Genomic DNA, 25,014 nt, shown 5'->3' with positions numbered 1-25,014 from the left:
AGCAGAACACTTTTTGATCGGATAGTCCCGGATAGATAAGGCAATCACATGAAGAAGAAACGTTAACGAAACGTAATTCATTTTATATATTCACCAAAACAACGAACTCGAACATATCTTTCAGGCTCAACTGTTTAGTTTAATGTCCCTATTTATTGAACACACGAACATACTGGCACCCTCACCCGTAATTTTTTTCCCTACAAAGCACGAGCCAGAAAAAGCGTTTTTTTCACCAATCTGATGAACGATGTAAATCGCGACAGCTGAATAATGAAAAAGCACGTTTTGTTCTTTTGTTTCGTGATCACGAAACACATTTTATTCACAAATTTAGTTATTTTGTAGATAATTCGTGAGCAAAAGAAAGCGACCTATGAAACATGATACTAATCTGATTTTATTCTTTTTCAATTTTCGCTCAAAAATCCAACTTCGAACATAACTAACGAATAACTAAAACTTGAATGAGATTAGTGCCAACAAAACGCACCTAAATAATAAGTTCCAGTGCTAAATTGAATCCCACCGGTGTAAAAATAAAAACGAACTTCTCTCAAAACGTCAAAATTGATAGATTATTGTGGATTGTCAAATTATTTGTTGATTCCTCATCAGTTTTCATAATTATGGATTAATGACAAATTCCGCTCACAGTTTTGCACTTTTTCAGATCATCTTAATGATTCTTCATCTTTCGCCTTGCCCCGTTCAAGTAAAAAACTTTCCCGTTTGAACTGACATGACTCTGGAGGATCCTTTTTTTGTTGTTAAAGAGTAAGCTAGTTGTCAGCTTCAGTGAATCCTCTGCATGTTCTGTATTACTGAGAGCATTTTTATTTTCCAAGTCGATTGCATGAAAAACTAGGTAATTGAACCAGTAATTTTATTCAAGAAGGTTTTATTGCCCCTTCAAGTTTCACCTTCAAATATCTGAAAAGAATAACTGTAATATAGACCTTCATACAGTTGTAAAGAAAGGCAAACTTCTAGTACACCCAGACAAGTTACTTGTCTTATGGATGGATGTACTTTTTAGCCCGTGAAACGTGAAGATATCTAATAGATCGATAGATGTAGCCGTTACTTCGTGGTGTGAAATCATCATGAAAAATGAGAATCAAAACTTTCTATGTTTTTATACCACTTTTATTTGTAACTACAGTTTCGTCCTACAAAGACATTTTCAATTGTATTTGTTTGAAAATGTCCGTGTACAACGAAACTGCAGTAACGTTTGTTACAAATAAAACTGATATAAAAACATAGGAAGTTTTAATTCTCATTTTTCGTGTAGATCCCTTTTTTTGTAGACAAAATCATCAAATACTACAAGAAAAAGTATATTGAATTTATGCAGGGTTAAATAAAAGTTTTGCCTTTCTACTCCTCTATCTTTATACGAAAAAATGTGGGAAACCATGATACATAGTCGTCGTACAGTTTAATTTGAACTTGATTACTCCCTTCCTTCGAAAGTTTCTCACATTTTTTACTTAAAGAGTAGAAAGTGAAAACCTTTTCCAAAATCCAATCCATTCTTAAGATATACCCCCTTTCAATTTGAAAAAGTTTGCCCATCTCACACTTCTGTAAAGTTCTCTATTACATTTATTTTTCGCAGATTTTCGAAGGTAAAATACCCCCGAAAGGTCAATAAATACTAGATAAATTATACTTTTTTATTTGGTTGATGCTTTTATAGTTTTACTTATCTTTCATCAATTTACATTGATACATAATCACTGTTTACAGTGAAGTCTTCAAAGCATTGAATAAAACAAGAGGATTATACCTCAGATGGACCGAGTTCCAAGATGACTCTCTTTGCATCACAAAAGACGAGGTAGAATGGACCAACACTGAACTGAAAAATTCATTGCGTAGCATCGAATGGGACTTGGAAGATTTGGAAGATACAATTGATATCCTTTTCCTCATTAAATTAAAACTCGCAAGTAAAAAAATCCACATATTCCATATTTAAATGATCTCAACTATCCTGTGGGATTTGAATTTCATTAGGTTTATGTTGACAAAAAATTAACATGGGGTAAACATGTGCAATGAAAAAAACTTCACTGCAGGAGTTCTGCAGGGTGACCAACACAACAACAAAAATATACTTATATGTTCTCTTTTCTAGGGGCACTTGTTAAAAAATTCACAGACTGGTCAGTTTTTTGAGAACATTATCTCCTTTCACGAATGAATTGCACCCAAATAGCAAAGAAAGAGGGTTAAATTGTATCCCATTTAGAAGGCAACTGAATCGCGTTCTTTATTTTTGCTTAATCATGATAGACAATTTGATAACTGTTATTTCCTAATTTAATATGAACATCCTGCTTGGAGAATGAAAGTTCTATTTGGGTGTTATTTTTAGTAGAAACTAAAAACCGAAAAAAAGTTACCCATTGATTTTGAACGATACTCTCTCGGCTCAAATCCGTTTCTAATGTTATTGGGTATCTTTCCATGTTGAATACTTAAAAACGCGTTTAACATTGAAAAAATTCAATATATTTATATCAGTAGGTCTAACGGGCCATTCAAAGGCACCTTTCCTTCCTACTAACCAGGAAGGCAAAGAATCAAAAATATTCTTACACAAAGTTATATTACGGAGGTGTCCAATTTCCTTGAAAATAGAGGCGAGAAAAGTGACAATTAGAACATTTTTGAATGGATACTGTTGATAGATATAAGCTTCTAATATATCAAAAAAATCAAGTGAAATCCTGAAACCACTATTTCAATGGGGAATGTTCCTCAATTTGGGTTATTACAGCAAATGCAAGTTTGAACAAAAAAAAAGTTGAGTTTAATTCATGAGTTTTTCAAAATCACTTCGAAAAGTATACAAATTGATGTTTCAAATGTTGGGTTTTAATTTTTAAAGGGATTTTTTTCTTATTCACATATTGGCAACAGCGCCTATATCAAGTTGGAATAATTTATATGTACCTAGATATTCTACTTTAAAAAAGGAAAATTATCTTTATAAATCAACAATTAAGGCAAAATATAACTTATAGTTCAATACCACCTCCACAAGCCACATAAACAATAGTTGTTTTGTTATTTATTTATATAGAGGAAGATAGGTTAGGTGCACAAAATGTCATGTGTCACAGAATGTCTCGGAACTCGGAACATAAGTAAAACGAACAGCACGCCTCTGAAATATGTCATCTTTGTTTGTCTCATACAGGTAACAGATTCATTGTCCTTTATTAGCTATAACTGATGTTGACAAATGGTGAAATGGAAAGGAATTCCTTTAAATGTTGAATGCATTATTTCATTTCATAATTTAATATGATCCTGACTTATTTTGTTAATGTAACTAATTTACTGGATGTCTAATATGAACCCCGAAGATGATATCATATAGCGAAACACGTGTCGCTATTTTGTAAACTGTCAAGGGAAAATTTCACATTGAAGTGGTTTTTTGAATACATTCATGGATTTTCATCAAGTATCGGTCAGTTGTATCATATTTTTTATTCAAAATCAGTTTAAACAGCTCTAATGAACGACCACACATAGGTCTTCATTATACAAATGATTGTTTGAATGAAAACAATTTGATATCCACTCTGACGCCAATGAGCAACAACTATGAAAGCCCAAATTGTGGTTAGAACAATTGAATTGCTTACAAAACCCAACAGTAAAGCACCATTATTACTCTCTATCATTCTTTTGCTATTATACAATCCAAATACAACTATAAAATCACTATCTCAATGAATATCATGCACAAACAACAATGTCAACATGAACTGGTGAAATTTGTAAACAGTAAAAATCAATCATTCGGGAATTCCGTCAACATAATTATTTGGAAACACTAAACGATTTTTGAAGCATACTGCACTAGTTTAGATTCTGGAATGTTTGGAGTCAAGTTTTATTTCATGAAAAAGGTCTTAATTTTGGATTACTAATTGGAACTTGGTGATAAAGTTTAGGTCAGTCTTGGTGGAACGCCCAGCTCAAGGGATTGACCTTAGAATGTTCCCAAACACAGACTTTACTGGTAAATAACTGGTTCCACTTTAATTTTACGTCCATGGGTGGGATCACATTATCTTTAACTTACTCAAGTTGCATGTAAATACACGAAAGACAGAAACTTTTCATATATCAGTACAGAAGTAGAAGACCAAAAAGGTTTTCATCTCTCTCTTAAGAAATACTGCCTTTCATAATTGCTTATCAAATATCGATACAGTTGAGAAGGAAAAACAAATCACTACACAGGATTTCGATGCGTTTTTTTATAGATAGAGTGATTCAAGAGGAAGGTTTATATGTATATAAGATGCATAATATAGTAGAGAAACACTAATAATTTTAGAGGTTTCTAATGTGATGTCGTAAATAAAAACATTTTTGTTGCGTTTACACTGCAAACAATGGCTGAACTCTATGAGATAGATGAAAAAATGTACTACAGTATTGTACACCTTAAAAAGGTCTACAAAAAGTCCGCGATGATATATATGTCTATCTCTTAGGGATAACCCACAATAACCATTTTTTATCCTCGATAAATAATGGCTTATTTACGAAGCGATTGTAATCAATACTCTTGTTGAATATATTTTTTTTTATAACTTTTTTCGTCATTTTGTTGTATGTACAAATCTATTGTGATATTTACCTTTCCTACTCTGTAACTGGGCCATGGTCTGTAGAGTTTGTCAATAAAATAAAACATTTAAAAAAAAATTGAAAAAATACAGCATTTAATCTTTATCCAATTGAGTACCTCAAATAAATTGTGCATTTAATATAGATCAATATGGCCCTTCACAGCATAACTTAAATAAATATTTTCGATGATATTACAGATATAAAATGCAGGGACGTAGCGGTTGCGGCGGTATAGGCCGGGGGGCCGGCTGCCTATTAACAGCGCGTCGATGGCCGGCCTTCGCCCTATAGCACTTTATGATTAGCAGCGATCGCACGCGTTTATATGTATATTGTTCTCTCATATAACTTATGAGAAATATTTGAAATAATAGTACTTGAATGAACATTTCAATTCCTTAACTTACCACACATATCGTTGAGAAAAATCCTACCAAGTTCAAAATAGATAACAAGGAGATTACTACAAGGAAACATTTCATTGATTCTACGAAAAACGAAGTGAAGGTGAGTGAATTTTACATGTTTGTTTTTAAACTTTTTTTTTTTTTGAAATTATTTATACACTTTATATTATGTAACGATCTAGTTTCCCCTCTGATGCAAACGTCATAATGAGCTATGTATGATTACATTCAAAACTTGTTGCAGTGTAATCCATTTGAGAATCGTGATAAATTTGTTTTAGTCTTCGTGAGGAACTAAATCAAAATGGACAATGGTCATTAATCCCACAACGAAAAATATAATGTGGAATTCTAATTGCTGCATATTAAAAATGATTCCTTTTCAATCATCCGACATTTTCATAGTTTCAGCAGTGACTGTTCATCTGAGAATATATTGATTATCTTAGGGAAAATTTCTATATAAATAACCTTATTATGAATTGAAGGGGTTATATTTTTTTTTATTATGAACTTTCTAAGATCATAAATATTAATTATTTATTCATTTATTTATTTATTTCACGAGCCATGAAGATAGAAACGGACAAGGTCCGTTACTGTATCTCCTAATTATTGTAACAAATACTATCGATATGTTTACATATCTATAGTTTTTGGAAAAGAAAGGTTTTGGTTTTCTACCTCTCCATATTGATACACAAACATGTGGGAATCTCCCAAAGAAAGGAAGGAAGCAGTCAATTTTAAACATCAACTCTATGCAAAGACGTGTAGATCATGCAAAGAAGCAACTTTCAGACACAAACTGAAAGAAAAAATCCGCTCGGAACAACTATTTTCATATAAACATTAAACATTGAATTACTTTCGAAACAAATACTTTTATATGAACGCTGAATTATAAGAAAAACACTTTTCTCTATTCCGTTTAACGTGTGATTCCGTGTTAGGAATCACACGTTAAAAGGTAAGACCTCGTTAGTCCTTAGCTCGCACAAGTTTCTCAACTTCTGAGAGTTGTCGTTCGTATGGGGGCGATAGCTGATTAACGGAAAAACAGGTTTTAAAAAGAACAGATTTTTTTTTAAACATTCGTGATGGAGTCGAATCAGATATCATTCAGAGGATTCCTACACAATATAATTAATGAAAGAAATAAAATTTTACTCGCTTACATGGAAAACTGTCATCCTCACTGGTAGACATCCAATGTTTCGCCGTGAGACGCTCCCCTTATCGGCTCTTCAGTAGCAAAAATGGATAACATTATAAGAAAGACTACTGAATTCGTTCATAAAATTACGTAATTTAATTTTTTTTTGTATCAAGATGCAGAAGAAGAAAGCCCAAATCATTCTTTCCCATAAATCAAACTCTCCCAAACCAGACCTTTCAGGTCAAACTTTTTTTCTCAGCCTTCGAAAATATATGAACGAGGTTTCGTATAAACAATTAACTGAAGAAAAAATGTGGCTTAGTTTTTTGCAAATAAATTGAAATTTTTTGAAAATGTAATCCAACGGCATTTTTGTAAAATCAAGTATAAGCTGGACGAACTGTAATATTCAACCTTATAAGGTCTTTCTGGATCTTATAACAATCAGCTGGATTGCTAACAGTGTGATAAAATTATAGGAATGTAAGCTTTCACGTCTGGCGTCAATATTTTTATTGGTTTCCTGATTGGTTGACTGGTTATTATTATTATAAGGAAAATTCACAATATTTAAAGCCCGACTTGATATTATTCGGGTAAATGATAAAAAATAGTGGCCCTAAGTGTGACCCCTGGGGTACCCATGGTAAAACATTTAATTTTTCAGAATGGAAACCTTGAACACTTAGAATTGTGACCTATTTTTTAAATAAGAATATATCCATCTTAATAGGTTTCCATACAAACCTCAGCAAGCTAATCGAGAAGGAGGTTGTAAATACAATTGCAATCCTACCATGTATAACTTACATATCGCTAATAACCTTGTGGTTGATGAGATTTTATTAAATAAAGAATGAATAACTATCGACTAAAATTAATTCAAATCAAAGATGTTAGGATGCAAGGAAATGTTGAATTCCATATAATAATAAAAAAAAAAGAATGGGGACATATGAGTACAGGCACTTTTTTCTACGGTACATACCTTGTTACTTAGAAAGGTCCTGAATGACAAAATATAACATGTTGTTCCTATTGAGATTGGTGTGATTCAAAGTTCTTCAAGGTAGCCAGTCTGGGTTTTTTTCAGTATATGAAGCAACATCACGTTGTTATTTGTGGATAATCTGAAAAATATAAGGAAATACCTAGATATATAATCTGTAAAGTACATTGCATATCAAAATTTAAACTAGGCCAAACACTGCAACTATAAAAAGCAATTCTATATAGAACTTCAACAAAATATGTTTTGAAAAAGTGATATTCTTACACGAAAGCAGTATACATTTCTATTGAAAGCACTTCCCCAACAATAGAACAAAACTACGGTCTCTCAACGCTCGTTTCGCTAACCAAGTTAGCATCCTCAGGAGATCATTGTGAAAGTGTTTTCAATAGATTCATTTTTCGCCAGTTTCTAGCACGAACTATCAAGCTAAGATGGCTTCCAGGTCAAGGGAATCAAATCTATACCGTAAGTACACAACAAAAACTAGGTTAATAGGTGCAGATACTTGGTTCTTAAAAACATGTCTACGGAAATAAGTCTTTCCAAATTTTGTTCAGCCATAATGATCTCCTTTGTTCTGGTGTTGGAAAAGTGTTTTCAATAGATTCATTCCACGCCAGAGGTTCCAGCAGTATGAATTTCTTTGATTTCGTTGTGTATATTCATTCCTATTGTAGCCACCTGTAAGGGTCCCTTGTCCAGGGAAACGGACAAAAGATATAAGCTGACCATGGGGTGGTACAGTCGTTAACATCTTCCGAGGTTGACACTACCTTCATGACGAGGCAACATATCATCGTAGCGCAGAAGGAGGATCCAATCTTATAAACTACGAGAATGGATTGACTAAGGAGTGAGACCGGAATGGCAAGAGATTTTCAAGCACGGTCAGCAGGAAAAGGGTTATTTCCTCCAATGGGACTCCATGTGTATTCGAGATGACCTACTCACTCGAAGGAAATGGAAAAACCCGGGAGAAGAACCCAAAAATTCCAGATAATCCTTCCAAAGACGTGTATTCCGAATTTACTCGAACAGCTCCACGATGGTGGCACTCTAACGAGAGTGCGTGAGTGATACTATTGGGTCAATTGCTGCCTAGACGTGGAGGAATGGTTTAAGTGCTGTGACCTGTGCTCCTCGAAAAAGGGTCCAACGACAAGGCAAAGAGGAAGGCTGGAGAAGTACCTAAGTAGGTGCCCTTTCGAGAGAATCGCGGTTGACATTCTGTGGCCACTTTCTATGACCACATCCGGTAACAGGTCCCTTATGGTTATGATGGATCATTTTTCCAAATGGCCTGAAGTAGTAGCCCTACTCAACCAGGAGGCTAAAACGGTGGCAGAAGCCCTGCTCCAGAACGTAATTGCCAGACCGGGAGTACCCCAGGAGTTATACTCGGATGAATCGGTTTTGTGGAAGGAAATGATGACTTTGTCGGGAATAAAGAAGACAAGAACAACCGCTCTTCACCCAAAGTCCGATGGAATGATCGAGAAGTATAATCGCACCATAAATAAACTTCCTCTCGATGTTTGTGTCCGAAAACCAAAGAAGCTGGGATAAATTGGTTCCTCTTTTTCTGTTGGCAACATGACGCGACAGTTTACACACTATCCGTGTTGTTAACTGGTCGAGAACTGAAGCTTCCGATAGATTTAGTATGTGGCAGCTCATACAATGAATCTCAAGAGATACATTTTTAAGAGTATGTGAACGACCTGAAGCCTGGAAATTATACAAAAATTTCCCAGAACCGAGTTACAGCTTTCTAGAGACAGAATGAAGATAAGATTTTACAAAAAGTCGATGTCGGTGGGCTTCAAAGAGGGCAACTCCAACCCCAACGTCGTAATCACAAATTGCAGAGACCATAGCAAGGACCTCACTTGGTAACCAAAAATATAAACGATCTGGTGTACAGAATCTAATTATCACCTCGAAGGATGGGTCATGTACTTGGAATGTTGTTCAGGACGAACAACCTCAGGGAGGGGGGGTACTGTTGTAAACCATACCCCGACTTGCGCTTCTCGATCGTTCTAAATGTAGTGTCGTTTTCGTGTCGTTTCGAAAGACTTCCACAGACTTTTCTATCGGCTTCCATTAAGATAAAATAAACACTACCAACAGTAGATGGGGAAATCTAGTTGAAAGTGCGGTACGAATTGATCTAATAAGGTGACAGACATTTGTGTATTAGTCTGAAGTTTCAGTTGAAGTATTTGTGTTGTATTGTTAGTGTAGCAGTTAAATAAACTTCAGTTTAATTGTATAGTTTAGTTAATTATTGTCAAACTTTCTCACAAATAGTATAAAAGACTCCTATGAATATGTGATCGTTTTTACAGCATTCGACTCGGTAAATCACTCGATTTTATTGGCCAAATTAGATTTCTACGGAGTGAGAGGTGTCTGCCTGGACATGATGAAGTCATACCTTAACAAAAGACATAAAATTGTTAATCTAGGAAATGCCAAAAGTGAAAAGAGAAAAATATTAAGAGGAGTGCCACAAGGGTCAATATTAGGGCCACTTCTGTTTCTAGTATATATCAACGACCTACTTCACGTGATGGACTCGTCAGGCATAGAAACTATATTGTATGCAGATGATGCAACCTTGGGCAAAAAAATATATAAAATAGATGATCCTCATATGATCCATACTGACATATTAGAGAAAGCTCGATCATGGTTCACACCAAATGACTTGATTCTCAATGAACAACAAAACAGAAACTCTAACTTTTGAAACAATTTGCTTAAATCGAGATAACAAAAATTCCACCAAATTTTTGGGAGTACAAATAGATTCCAACCTGAAATGGATAGATCACATAAATAACATGTGTAGTAAACTTAGTAAGATGGTTTTTGCTATCAGAAGAATTAAAAAAATAGTAAATCAAAGTGCGGCACTTGCAACATATCATTCTCTTTTTCATTCAGTCCTTAGGTATGGTATAATCAATTGGAATAAGGCATCAAAGGTACATCTTAATAGAACATTTGTCATTCAAAAATCTGCAGTAAGAAGCATAATCTCTGCCAATTATGATGAAAAGTGTCGACCAATATTTGTAAAACTTAAAAAATAATGACCCTATATTCAGTTATTGTCTATGCAAATCTGCTTCTTGTTCAACAAAGCTTGTTGAATGAAGTTGCTCATGCCAACATGATATAAGAAATAAATCAAACCGTGTTGCTACAGCTAATAGGTTGAAAAGAACAGATAATATAGGAATTAGGCTATACAATGCCTTATCTGCCGAATTTCGTAACTTGCCATTTAGAAGATTCAAAAACTTATTGAAGAAAATATTAACCAAACATGCTTTATATGAAATTGATCAACTTTTTGAAGTTATCCACTTTTGTGGTCACCTCCCGAACTTACGTTAGCTATGCGTTTATAATTTGTAAAAGCTCATGGCTTTACATTTTAGCCAAGTCTTATAAGATTGGAATTTTATTTGAATTGAAGGGGTTATATTTTTAGGAGTGATCAATTTTTGGGAAAGAAAGTTTTTGGCTTTCTACTACTCCATCTTGATACAAAAAAAGGATGAGGGAATCTTCCAAAGAGAGGAAGGAAGTAATCAATTTGAAAATAAGTAATTCTATACATGGATGTGTAGATCATGCAAAGAAGTAACTTTCAGACACAAACTGAAAGAAAGTCCTCCTGAAACAGCTACTTTCATATAAACATTGAATTATACAAAAGAAAAAAAAATCATTCGAAACAAATACTTTTATATGAACAGTTAATTATACAGAAAATACTTTCCTTTGCTCAGTTTGTATTTCAAACATCCGTTGTGGAATAAAAATCAGATATCATTCACATGAGTTCTACTTTGAATAAATGGTAATAAATTGCACTTACATGGAACACTGTCACCCTCACTGGTATACACCGATGTTTCGCCTTAAGACACTTGCCCCAAGGCTCTTCAGTACCAAATTGAATAACAGTATAGAAAATACACACAATTCATTTATGAATTACGATTTTTTAATGTCAAGGAATAAGCTTGATCTGCTTATGTCATCGATGACATCGTAATGACATTCATTCATCTATTTGATTAATCCCAGCCAAGAGGAATCTTATTTGAATTGAAGGGGTTATATTTTTAGAAGTGATTAATTTTTGGGAAAGAAAGTTTTAGGCTTTCTACTACTCCATCTTGATACAAAAAAAGGTATGAGGGAATCTTCCAAAGAAAGGAAGGAAGTAATCAATTTGAAAATAAGTAACTTATTATTATTATAAATATAATATTAATTAATTAATGGAGTAGTAGAAAGCCAAAAATTTTCTTTCCCATGGAATTTTATCTTGTTAACTTGTATTTTTTTTTTGTAAATCTAATTTATCTACAAACATTTTTAAAAACTATATTGACAAATCTTACCCTCTCAAACCTATTTTAGAAATTGTATTGACATGTCTAAAAACTGTGTGTTTCTTGAGACTAATAAAAATTATTATTATTATAAACCCACGGGGAAAACGCAACAATATGAAGGCAAACATCAACACTCTATTTGCGAAAGATTCATTCAACTCAGTTAATATATAAAAAAAATCGACAATTACTACCAATTTATTATGGAGACTAATGAATAACCATGCAGAGTTACAGCTTCTCATTACCTAAATTTATTTTTTAATTGTCGTTACAGCACTATTGTTTTTAGAAAATTTTCAAATGTTTAGTTCAATCCTGAATGTTGTATATAATTTTTGAGAAATATAGAAATGATGCTTTATATCCTAAGGAATAAAAGTATCCAGTGAAAAAATATGAATATCTCAAGTAATTCCTCTGGTAATTTTTTAAGAAATATTGTTACTCCAGTTTTTTGTTTCAGTTGATGAAAGAAAAAGTAAGCATGAGTAGAAATCGAGAAAGGGATCGCATTGCCAGACAGGTAAACTCCCTAGCACTCCCTATATTTTTTTTTGTAATTATTATATCATTTTCAGCCTCTATTAGATAATAGCCCTGTGAGAATCACCAATTCTCACAGCTCTACAAAGTATTCAAAGCTGGAGAATGATCTGGACAGTCCGCAGCGGCAGTTTTTGAATGAAACTCTCAATCAGCAGCAGTACCTGACCAAGCAGCAGGAAGAACACTTGGAAGCGATTGGTGATTCATTGGGATCGTTGAAGACAGTTTCGAGGCATATACGAGTTGAGTTAGATGAACAAGCAGGGTTAGTATAAAATGTTTTTCGGTCAACAACTACTGAAACATTTCTTGCGTTCTTTTGAAGAAAACAAAACAGTATTTCACCCTCGATTCAAAACCTTACCAGATGAAATTTCAACATTTTTTATACCACCCATTTCAAAGTGGGCCGCAAATCAAATATAAATGATGAATCAGTATATTCAATTATTGATAACTGCCAGTTACGTTCAAAAAGCTTGATAGTTACTGATACATTTGTTTTTTAGAAGTTTTTGAAGTCTCTTGGTATATTAGTTAGGCAATATGAGATTTTCCTTACGATTACCAATGAAAAACTTAGTTTGAATAATTTTTGCAGGAGGTTAAAGGATTGCAACCCCGAGAAAATAAGTATATCCTTATATTTAGTTAGTTTAGTCAATCTCCAAGTTCAAAATTTAGACTTTATTTTGGTCTCAATAACTTTTAACTCAAAGATACATCTTTCAGTTCCCTTTCCAGATGTTCTGGTTCACATATTCTCCGAGCCCGTTCCGTGAGAGTGGAGATGAGTCCACTCTTTTGGCTAGGATGGTGGTTCGATAGTGCGTGCAAGTATCTATCTGTCTGTGTGGGTTTTTGATACACTTTGCGGGTTAGCCTAGTACCACATCGATCTACTAGTACATCTAGGAAAGCTATCTGTTGGTCTTGCTCAATCTCCATGGTGAATTCTATGCTCGGGTGTTGGGAGTTCAAGTGGTTTAGGAAACGGTTCAGGGCGTCTCTTCCATATTTTCAGATGACGAAGGTGTCATCCACAATTCAAAAGTGTCTATCGCCTTTCCTTCAAACCGTTCTATGAAATAATTTATACTGGGCTAAGTGGACCCCCCATCGCAACGCCATCTAGTTGCTCATAGAAGTTTCCCCCCATTGAAAGTAACTTCCTGTGAGACATGCTCCAAAGAGTTCGACGACGTTATTTGGGAACATGTAGGCTAACCCCCTCAGAGAATCTTCCAGTGGGACATTGGTAAACAAAGACACCACATCGAATGGAATGGAAGAACTGTTCAGAAGCCAATACAAAAAAATTGTGTCAAATCCACTGTTAAGTGCTTAAATAATCATTTGTTTATATTTCTAAAAGGAAATTACTCTTCCATGTTCCACGTTAAACAAAATTCACTCACACTTAAATGTTACAACCACTGTTGAACATGTAAAACCATATGACATTACGAAAAGTAATGGAGGCTGGGATTTATAGTATGTTGGACAAGCAAGCTGTAAAACTCTTTAAAAGGAACTCCTGTCACCTGGCAAGTGTATTGATTTATCCAGTCCAAAGCAATAATGATTCAAAATCTCTTTATATGGTTATAAATACCTTCCAATATCAATCAATCAATCACTGTACTTTATTGTCTAAGAAAAAAAATCTTATTGACAAAGCATATGAAAACAATACTATTACACAAAATAACATACACATATATATACATACACATATATAACACATATATGCACATACATACACATATATATATATATATATATATATATATATATATATATATATATATACATATATATATATATATGAAATACAAGTTATCAAGTAATTATAAAGAAAAATAAAAATAACAGGTGCAGACAAAATAAAAATATAATAAAATATAATAGTCGAAGTTATGTAAAATTTCCAGAACTGTAAAAAGTTCAAAAAATAAAACCTAAATCAGAAGCTGGTCTCAAAGCCTGTATTCAAAATATTCGACCAAGCTGTAATACGCTTTTAAGAGCAAAAGTTCTTTTACACGGTTACGGAATACCTTGTAGTTCACTATACTTTTCATTTCGGTAGGTAAATGGTTGAAAATCTTCCGACTCTCAAACAAAACAGAATGTTTTGTTGACGTTGTTATTGGAATAGGCAGAGGTATGTCGTGAATTTGACGGGTAAAGTAGGTATTTTCTGATCTATAGCATTCTCTTCTTTTAAATATGAGACTTACTGTTTCCAAGATAAAAATGCAGTGTATAGTCAGTAATTTATTATTGATAAATAGGGGTTTGCAATGGTCCCTAATATTGGCTTTGTAGATGAATTTCACTGCTCTTTTTTGCAAAACGACACCATATCTCAAGTGAGATTCAATTAAAGCGTAGTACGCAGTTTTACCAGCAGTTGCTCCCAGTTCTTTAGTGATAACTCTAATGGCATAACAGCTAGATGAAAGTTTTTTGTTCAGATATTTTATATGATCTTCAAATTTCAGAAGGTTTTCAATCCAAATTCCCAAGAATTTAGCAGATTGTTTATTTTCTATCATATGAGTTTGAAGGCAGAAATTTCCGTGCACAAATTTAAATGATAGAATGTTAGTTTTGCTGAAGTTAAAACATAGTGAGTTTGAGTCACACCAAATCAAATCTTACTCATTCATTATTAGTTTCGATTGACTCAATTCAACAAAGTACAAAAAATAAATTAGTTGTTGAAGAAGATCCTTGTCAGAAATAAAGTTCTTTCAACTTTTTTATACTTTTGTTGTAAAAAAACTGTCATTATATTATTTTTATCACTTTGTAGCAGGGGAGCCCAAGATGCAAAATGGGGATTTACTCGAGCGTCATTGAGACATATTAGGTTGCAAAGCTTAGTTGATAAGAAGAAAAAAATGTTTTTTTTGGGAAAGAAAGAAATTAATTACTCCTAAAAATATAACCCCTTCAATTCAAATAAGATTCCTCTTGGCTGGGATTGAATCGAATAGGTGAATGAATGTCATTACGATGTCATCGATGACATAAGCAGATCAAGCTTATTCCGTGACATTAAAAATCGTATTTCGTGAATGAATTGTGTGTATTTTCTATACTGTTATTCAATTTGGTACTGAAGAGCCTTGGGGCAAGTGTCTTAGGGCGAAACATTGATGTATACCAGTGAGGATGACAGTGTTCCATGTAAGTGCAATTTGTTACCATTCATTTAAAGTAGAACTCATGTGAATGATATCTGATTTTTATTCCACAACGAATCTTTGAAATACAAACTGAATAGAGAAAAGTATCTTTTGTATAATTCAATGTTCATATAGAAGTATTTGTTTCGAAATAATTTTTTTCTTTCGTGTAATTCAATGTTTATATGAGCTGTTTCAGGAGGACTTTCTTTCAGTTTGTGTCTGAAAGTTACTTCTTTGCATGATCTACACATCCATGTATAGAGTTACTTATTTTCAAATTGATTACTTCCTTCCTTTCTTTGGAAGATTCCCTCATCCTTTTTTTGTATCAAGATGGAGTAGTAGAAAGGCAAAAACTTTCTTTCCCAAAAATTAATCACTCCTAAAAATATAACCCCTTCAATTCAAAAAAATGTTATATAATATATACCTTTTCATCGGTGGGGGAAACGGCTATAGATTTTTAAATATGTAAAATAATACTGTTGCATGGACATACTCGAGCACGTCAGATATTGATAGCATCAATGTCCTACGTATTTTAATAATGTTGGTATGCTAATATGATCATTTGCATGATGTGGGTGGTTGTACGTAAGGGTTAAAAGTGAAAAGAAAAAAAATCAATCGAGCGCGTCAGATTTTCTAAGGGAGTATTAAGTGCAACAAAAAAAGCTCTCATTCAATAATCTGACGATTACGATCTGACGCAAACTCGCGGCCATTATTATAATGTGCAAAAAAAATTCGCCATTTTGAAATACTCAAGCGCGTCAGATTAATATATATATGGTTCATCTTTATGTTTTAGACGTGCTGTCTCATAATCTGACGATTATCTAGAGGGATTCGCTTAATCTGACAAAAACAATATTTTTTTAATTTTTTTTTTCAAATTCATTGAACTTAATTGAAAAGCTCAGAAAATAGCATGCAAATAAATAAGTGTATGTTTTGTATTGTATTGTATTTATAAGAAAATAATTGTAAAAAAATGCCAAAAAAATTTAATTTTTTATAATCAGTTGATTAATTAATGAAGAAAAGGGATATGAAACTTTCTATGTTTTTTACCACATTTATTTGTAACTAACGTTACTGCAGTTTCGTCCTTTATAAAGATGAAACTGTAACGTTAGTTACAAATAAAAGTGGTAAAAAACATAGAAAGTTTAATTTCTCTTTTCTTTATTGTGATTTCCTACCACGTAATAACGGCTACATCCATCAATTAATTGATTAATTAATCATCTTCATCACGAACGAGTCTCTGTGATCAGCTGTGATGGCGCCATGGCAACATAATTCAGAGTGGGGACGGAGTGAGAGAGTAATGGATAGAGAAAAAGTGAATAGAGAATAGAGGAATAGAAACTTGGAGAAGGAAATATAGGTATCACACAGCTGCACACATTAAACTTTATCGACGAATTTTTGTTATTTCGGCTTGCGGAAATCGTCAGATTATATATTTTTCGTTATCCTTGAATTATTTTCTTCAAAATAAAAAAAAAGCTACGCTCGAGAATGTCGAAATGACGTTATTTTTTTACAACTTTGCTGCCCTCCCCTTTCTTTACGTCACTCTCAAATTGTCAGATTACTGGAATATACACTTTTTAGCAGGTAATTAACTCACCCCACCTTAATCTGACGCGCTCCAGTATTTCTGATGATCATTTTTTTTTTACTAATCTGATCCTTTATCACTCACAGGCGGCCTTATATATGGAGCTCATATTTGGTAGAGGTACTTAACCGGGTACAAGGTATCCCCCTGTATATTAATCTGCCGCGCTTTAGTAAATCCCGAAATCCGTGCTTGGGCTCCCCTATTATTGCTTGTGTGAAAGGGAAATAAGAAACAAATTCGGAGTTGAAAAAACTTACATGTTATGACTTTTCAGAATGTTGGATGAATTTGGGACCGAACTTGAAAATACTGATTCCAAATTGGATTCTACAATGAAAAAGGTTGCCAAAGTCTTGCGATTATCCAATGGTGAGTCTAATTCATAGTAATAAAGGAACGTACAGGGACAGATATGACAAATATATTTTTGAACTCAATAAATCACCAAAAATATTGAATTTCTCAAAATCATCAACGTGGTAAGTTTAATAGTCAAACCTGAAAATGTTTAAAAAATTAAATAAATTTGAAAGAAAATTCAATTTAGTTTCGATTATAGTATTTTAATTTTTCATTATTCTCAATATTTGTGTTATTTTCTTAAAAGATTTTGTGTATGAATGTATCAATAGTTGTTGATTTGTGTGTTGAATTTCAGGTGAAAAATACCTCGAAAAATCCCCATATTTCAATCTGTCAAACTTCAAACGTTCTTTTAGACTGTTTCAAAAGTTTTGTCCGTTTTTATAAGTCTACTTCAGACTGTAATATCTCAGTGAATTCTTATTCAATTCAATTTAAATAAGTACTATTTGAATCAACGCACTTTTGCCAACGTAACACAAGTCGATTCATTCCGTCAGCATAAAAATTGTGGGATTCGGTGAAGTCGACGAAGGCCGTTTTTTCCCGGTCCTGATTGGCGGTGAGAAAGTTGTCGAAGTATTTGAAAGGATAGTCGTCGATTGGCGAGAGATCTGGGGAATATGGTGGCTGAGGCAGAACTTCGACGCTCAACTCGTTTAATTTTTGGACGGTGATTTGTGAAGCGTGCGGACGGGCGTTGTCGTGGAGCAGGATCGGACTCTTGACCAGTGCCGACTGCTGCTGACGCAATTTTCGGTACACTTCGTCGATTTTCTCACGAAAGAACTCTGCTGTAATGATTTGGCCTGGTTGGCCAGCCGCTGACCACCATACAGTAACCATAGCCTTTTTTGGTGGGTTTTAGCGTTTGGGAAGTGCCACCACTGTCCTAGATGTCTCCTGTCGTAGAGCATCAAATTTTCATCACACGTTCTGATCTAAATAAGAAGATCGTTTTAGTTGCGCAAAAGCAAAGAAGAACAGATCTTGAAACGTAACAAATCCTCGTCCTGGATTATTGTAGGTCGACCACTTCGGGGTTCATCTTCGAGGCAAAAATCTCTGGAACGAAATTTAGGAAAGCAACGCCGAACAGTGCGTTTATTATCACTATCATTGCCAAATGCCTTGTAAATTTTTCGGGCTATTTCAACAGTGCTTTGGTTCAATTTGAATTCGTAAGAAAAATTGTCCGAAAATCGGTCAACTATAGTAAAAATAAGCAAAAAAACAATCAACACATGACATTGAAATGAACAAAACTTTTGAAACAACTCAATGATGATAATAAACAACCTAATCCATATTTTTATTTTTAGATGGAAGACAGTGGACTGTCATATTCATTTTGGTAGTAGTTCTGATAATTGTGATATCTTTATTTTATATACTGTGATTATTTTTATCAGTCTTGTCAATTGCATTGTTAGTGAAAACGTTTGTTTATAAGTACAAATTAATTTTTTACCAATCACATTTTTTTAATGGCACATAATATCTTTTTTATGTTAATATTGTACTAGGTATTTTTTAACATAGGTATTATTTATTTATTTTCATTATATACAAATGAAACTAGAATGTTTAAAATAAATAACAATAGGATACATTAGTTTTGGGTGGAAATATGGAAACCTCATTCATGAATTTGTATTCAAAGTTTCTGAATCATTTCAAATGGAATGTTTCCAATAATTCTTTGAAAATTTTTAAATTTTTCTTATTTTTATCTTCATCTTACTGATTTTTTTCCTCTGCAGGAATGTCCTTAGATTTGTGGGTGATATAATTTTTCCTTGAATATTAATTAAAAAAAACTTTTCGCACTAATTAATTATTGATGTTACAACTTCTGTTCCATTATTAGCAAAATTGTGTCATAACTTTTCCCTCTCTTCGCCCTTTTTTACTTTTTTCTTAAATTTTTGTTCCGTAAAGGATTTTCTTTTCCCTATTTCCTTCGTGAAACTATATTTTTCTTTTTCCATCTGATTGTTTTCTTGAACTCCATCAAATAACTTTTACTTTTCATATTCTATGCTTTTCCATATTTAATAGAACAATTTTGTTTATGTTTTGGTCGTTTTCCGGGTTTTGCCATGATCTTCTTTGGTTACAATCTGCAATCGTTTCAACTACGGCAATCATCTTCAGTGGAGTGGTCTAAGTACTCTTCTTGATGTATCAATAGTTAATAAGTATCAACAGTTGATACCAAAACAATGACACCAGCCGTGAAAGTCTACAAGGTCTATTTTTTATATAACTTATAGAAAAAATATTGGCAAACTTCATCATATGATAGTGAATTATTATTTGTTTCTGTGAAGAGCAAGTTTAGAATAGAATCCATATTTCTTCTCAAACTAATACATAATACCTTTTTCATCGACTGAACATGTAGGAGAATAAATTTCTTTGAAAAACTGATATCTTTGCATATAATTAATTCCAGTAGAAGTTTCAGGAATCAAATACATTAGAGACTAATCAATATTGATGGTAGTTTCAAAGATGTCATGAGAAAATATCTCTGCTAGTCTTCTGCTAGCTTTTTCAAAGCGAAGATATCATTTGTTAACAAAATACTGGTTAACCATAGTCAAGTAATTTCAATAACCCATCAAAAAAGCTGAAGCGGCTCCTAATAAAAGCTAAAAGTTGTTGCAGAAAAAATAATTTTAAGTATTGGTACTGTTGTTAGGTTGTACGTTTTGTTGTAATTTTTTGTGTTCATTTTCATGTGACTTCACCAGTTTTTTTGGTCTCTTCAACAAACGAAACCAACTTTTCCAAATCAAAAATCTTTGGATATTCCCAACGGAGTTTTTTTTTAATTCTGTCAAGTTTTTGGGAATTATTGAGAAATTGTTATCATAAGTGTCATTTCATAATGTTGATAAACTGAAATTTGTTAGCCTTCAGGTCCAAAAAATGTTTCACCTTGAAACCTTTTAAAAAAAATCTGTTTAAAATTGGGTTTTCCAAAAAATATGCTCCAAATAAGATTTCTATATTTGAGACAAGGACCCAGGAAACTGTAACATGTGCCATAACACAATTACGAGTATAAATAGATATTTATTTTGCCATAAACTGGTTGAAGAATTATATAACTACAGGGTTTATCATAAGTTGTGTGATGGATATGGTTGATATTTGATAAAAATCCATGTACTGTTGAATTTTTTAGTTAATTATCAATTCCATCATCATCAGAAAAAATTCAATGCAGAAGAAGCATTCAAAGTCAATCCTGAATCAATTAATTTCCAAGCATTCCAAAAGAACGAGTTTCAAAATTTTCTCCTCCAATTGTAACACATCATGGTCGTTGGCCATCTCATTAAAAAACTACTATGCTCTTATACTCTTTTGAGGAATGTTCTGCCAGCTGACCGATATGAAATTTAGGAAAAGAACCATTTCAACTTATATTCCCCTGATCTTTGTGACATTAAAGTTTTGCCTTCATTGTTTTTAACAGTTGTTATTTACCCTGAAAACAAATTTAAAAAAAGGCCGATGTGTTTTTTGGGTTAATCAAAAGTAAGTCGGTGATCAATACCACTAAATTTCATATTTTGAAGCTGGAAAAACCTGGTTGGTGCTATGAGTTGTAATATCAATATTAAACTTACAAACTAGCGATTTGCAATCAATTATACCGAGTTACATAAAAAGAATTGGGAAGATTTACTCAGAAATCTAATAAAAAAAAACAATTCGTTATCAAAACTTTCGTCGCTTGTTTTTTAGAAAAGCGAAGCAAGTTGAGGCTTGCATTCATAAACTTTTCATGAAGTATGACAGTTGCAGGCAAATCGTCCCTTATGATACACCCTGTATAAATAATAGATCAAATTTCATGACGATAATTATTGAGGTGTTGGTGAAAATGTGAACGTTGATTATTTGGAGAGTTCTTATGATCTGGTAGAATTTATATTGTGTTGCCTCAAAGTATGTGAAATCTGTTGAGGGTTTTCAGAGGATCATAATTTAGTGAAATTTCGGATAAGCTGCACCCGTTAAAAAAAAGAGTACTTACATCTTATTTCACTTTCGTTGACGTTTTTCAGTTCAATAATCAACATTTTTCCCATAAAAACTTAATTAATTCACGGAGCTGCTTTCTGGCGATAAATCTCTTCATTTTACGTTTTTGAGGTTAACGTCATAGTTGGCATCACTTATCAAAATTTCAATTCCAAATCAAGTGTTTTGCCTCCATTATTGAAATTTTCAATTGTTTTTTGGTGCCATTTTATGTGGAGAATGGATTCAAGAAGTGAATTAACATTAACCTATAGCAAAATGAACCAAGTCGTATGCATTGCGGAATAATTTTGATAGTTCAATTTTGTACTATCACTATTATGCAGGATGTTGTCAGACCTCAAAGAGAATGGCCAAACCATATTATTCAGGTTTTGTTATCAAATACTTTCAAATATAGTGAAAGGGTAAAAATATGCCAGTTTTTCTATCTAAACAGAAACAGAGCTCCAATGCTTTTGTACAACTTTTCAGTTAGGATGAAAGCAATGTACCCCGTCTATAACTACTAAGAAACAACTATTGGTTAAACGATGGAAATAGTTTCGACAAATATAATTGAATTGTATATAAAAAATGGAACGGAGCCCTGAGGAACACCGTGAGTTATAGGCTCTAAGTTAGAAATGCTTCCATTCGAGCTAACGCACTGCTTTCTATTTTTTAGATGATTCAAAAAGTTTCAAAGGTTTCCTTATGATACCATAGCGCTGAAGCTATGGAAGTCGGTGACAGTTACCAACCGCTATTCCGAAATGTCACTAGTATATAACCTTAAAATGGAGTGATGTCACCAGAAAACGAATCCTTTGTTGAATCAAGATTTTATAGAAAAAAATGTTGATTATTGAACTGAGAAAGTGACAAAGAGGTGTGTAGGTGATCTGTTGAATAAATACTTGTTTTTGAATAGTTAGTATTGTGCAAAAAGAAAGCTGAAAAGTTGCAATTTACGGAAACTTTATAGGGCTGTAATTCTGGAAATTTCCCTGGTGCAAAGTCCAAATAATGTTTATTAACCAAGTCTTAGGTTCAACAGTATTTTTTTCGCCGAAAAGCAATACTTTTTTAAAAAACGACATTCCTTTTCATCCATTTTCTTCAATTTATCAAAAGTTGCTTCACTCAAAATGTTCTATCCCACAAACTAATGTTCCGTCAGCTGTGAAATTTGTATACGTGTCATTTGAAGATTGGGGTTAACTAAAAATCAGATGGATTTCATACTAGTAGCGTCATCTGTGTGTTAGTCTACGAACTTTTCAGACTACCTAATACTCCCCTGGCTGCAAAGCATGTTGCAGGAGGAGAGGGTGGATGAAAGAATGATTGAAGTGTATGTGGATGCTGGAGCAAGAATGGAAGACGGAAGAATAGGCATAGGCTGGGCGTATGAACAGAATGAGAATGAATGGGTATTGGGGAATGAAAGGATCCCCCGACAAAGCAGTGTGAATGAGACAGAACTGATAGCAATTGAGAGAGTGAGTGGAATATGGGATGTAAATGATGGCGTGTCAGTAATCAGTGATTCTGCTGTAGCTGTGGAACAAATGAAAGTACGAAGAACAAAGAGCAAGAGTAGCGAGAATCCAACGAATTATTGAAGAAGGAAATGCAAGGGGAGCACGGACTAGAATAATCTGGGACAGAGGCCATGGGAACAACAATCCAGACAATGAAAAAAGCCCATGATGAGCCGGCAGACGAGATGGGCAAAGAAAATATTACCTGGGATATCAGGAAGATGGACAGTGAGAATGAGTAGAGGAAGAGAATCAAAGAATGCACCAGGAAGAGTGGCAGCGGAAATGGGAAGCTGGGACGACTGGGCGGCTGACCTACAGGTTCTGTAGAGCAGTTGGGTATGACTAATTAAATCTGACACATACGGCTGTCCAACTACTCGCGGTACATGGTAACTTCCCCGGATACCTTTTCAGATTTGACCTGGGCCTGGATTTGACGTTATGGGGAGCCTGAAACGGCAGAGTACGCGATTGAAAGATGCATGGACAGCGACAGGATTAGACGGCGCGACTGAAGAGAAGACATGGAACGAGAAAATGGAGAGGTCACATTAAGAGGAGAGAACGTAAGGGGGAACTGATGGATTCGATTTGTAAATGTAGTGAGGAACGAACGGGAAGGATAACTGGTAAGCTGCTAGCTCACCGCTGCTGATGAAGGGATGGCTGAACTGGGCGTTTGAGCAATAGTCTGGGAGAGGATACTAGGACTATAATAAAACATAAGGCATTAGTATATGTGATCTATGCCTATATGGTAATCACTCATTTGTATTTATGTATATAGTTTATTTATGAATTTTTATTTTCTATTAATTATTAGGGTTACAAGTTTATTTTGAAGAAAAGGTAAAATTCCGAACGTGTTAGAACAAGGAATGCTAAATAAAGAAGGGTATTTTCCACTCGTTGATTCCTCCCTTCGTGATAGCGGGAAGGTGCCTAGTTGTAAGGCCTTTGGACGAGGACAATATAGGCAATGGCATTATTCAAGTGCAGCTTATCCAAAATTTCACCTATTCCTGAAATATAATTTTATGTTTTTGTCAAAAATTAATCTACAGACTAACTTTTAAACGTGATTTCGAACCATTTGTTGGTTTAACTTCTGCGGGAGCTCATAGACTATGCCTAATCCAAAATTTAATGATTGTCCTTGAATATCATTTGAGATGTTTAATTTTTAGTTATATGGTCAAAATACTCATTCCCAATATAATTACTTAAAAAAACTAGGGAACCAATTCATCACTAACTAACTTTTTTGAATTAGAATTTTCGTTCAAGTTGACATGAACTGAATCTAAATGTAACTAGAAGTTGTTGCACTTTATTTTTTCAGAATACATGCATTGTGTCATGGATTAATTGGTGTTACCAGTGCAATATAGAAAGACTTGAGTTTGAGAGGTTGAAATTTTTTCCGATTCTTATCCATAGACACAGTGTTTATCGTGTGTTGTGTAATTAGGTTTATGAAATTATATGAGAAATATGTAGTACTCTCCTTTATTGAACATGTAATCTATTAGATCCTGTTATTTATATTGAGAAATAAAAAATAAAAAACTTATTTATAGCAAGTGAAATTGTTTTTCCTTAATCAGAAAGTTCGATTTTATTAGATAAATGATTAATTCTGGAGAAACAGGTATTTTTCCTAAAAACGATTACGATACAATGATAAACTGAAAGGGGTATATTTTTAGGATAGATTGAAAAGTTTTTGCTTCCTACTTCCCTTTCTTTATACAAATAATGAGGAAATTTTCCGAACGAAGGAAGAAAGCAATTAATTCCAAAATAAACTATACAAATATCTGTAGATATCATGCAGAAAAGTCTAGACTTAGGTAATTATTTGAAATAGATTGCTTCTTTCCTTTATTTGGAAGTAGAAAGCCATAACTTTTCCCAATCTCTCCTAAAATTATACCCCAGGAATTAACAAAGAAGCAGAAAATCAAAACGATATCAATAAATACCTACTCTTGGGGTAAACGTTCTT

General features: G+C 33.5%; 1 protein-coding gene and 1 long non-coding RNA gene across 3 annotated transcripts in view; one reads left to right on the top strand and one right to left on the bottom strand.

Moving 5' to 3' along the window:
* LOC111517930 (uncharacterized) overlaps nt 1-25,014 on the bottom strand; it is a 44,637-nt gene that overhangs the window by 18,715 nt on the left and 908 nt on the right. For both annotated transcript variants that reach the window (XR_002723878.2, XR_002723877.2), the window contains exon 2: nt 7,223-7,364. This is a non-coding gene — a long non-coding RNA (uncharacterized lncRNA). The remainder of the gene's footprint in view (nt 1-7,222; nt 7,365-25,014) is intronic.
* Syx6 (Syntaxin 6) lies at nt 551-24,595 on the top strand. Its single transcript, XM_074182175.1, has 7 exons — nt 551-777; nt 1,756-1,930; nt 5,086-5,175; nt 12,137-12,196; nt 12,252-12,484; nt 17,327-17,421; nt 18,738-24,595. Exons 1-7 carry the CDS (start codon nt 743-745, stop codon nt 18,812-18,814), a joined length of 765 nt encoding a protein of 254 aa, XP_074038276.1. The 5' UTR covers nt 551-742; the 3' UTR covers nt 18,815-24,595.

Source organism: Leptinotarsa decemlineata, unplaced genomic scaffold, assembly GCF_025532065.1.
Source record: "Leptinotarsa decemlineata unplaced genomic scaffold, Ldec_3_MD MMD2_tig00026328_RagTag_RagTag, whole genome shotgun sequence".
Lineage (NCBI taxonomy): Eukaryota > Metazoa > Arthropoda > Insecta > Coleoptera > Chrysomelidae > Leptinotarsa > Leptinotarsa decemlineata.
The sequence above is the reverse complement of the archived record's forward strand: the minus strand, read 5'-3'. Positions and strand labels throughout refer to the sequence as shown.

Bases quoted from the DNA above. Each gene is read 5' to 3' on its own strand.
- Syx6 (XM_074182175.1), top strand. From the start codon at position 743: ATGACTCTGGAGGATCCTTTTTTTGTTGTTAAAGA. The intron at 12,485-17,326 runs GTTAGTATAAAA...ATGACTTTTCAG, and splicing joins GAGTTAGATGAACAAGCAGG to AATGTTGGATGAATTTGGGA. The intron at 17,422-18,737 runs GTGAGTCTAATT...TTTTATTTTTAG, and splicing joins AGTCTTGCGATTATCCAATG to ATGGAAGACAGTGGACTGTC.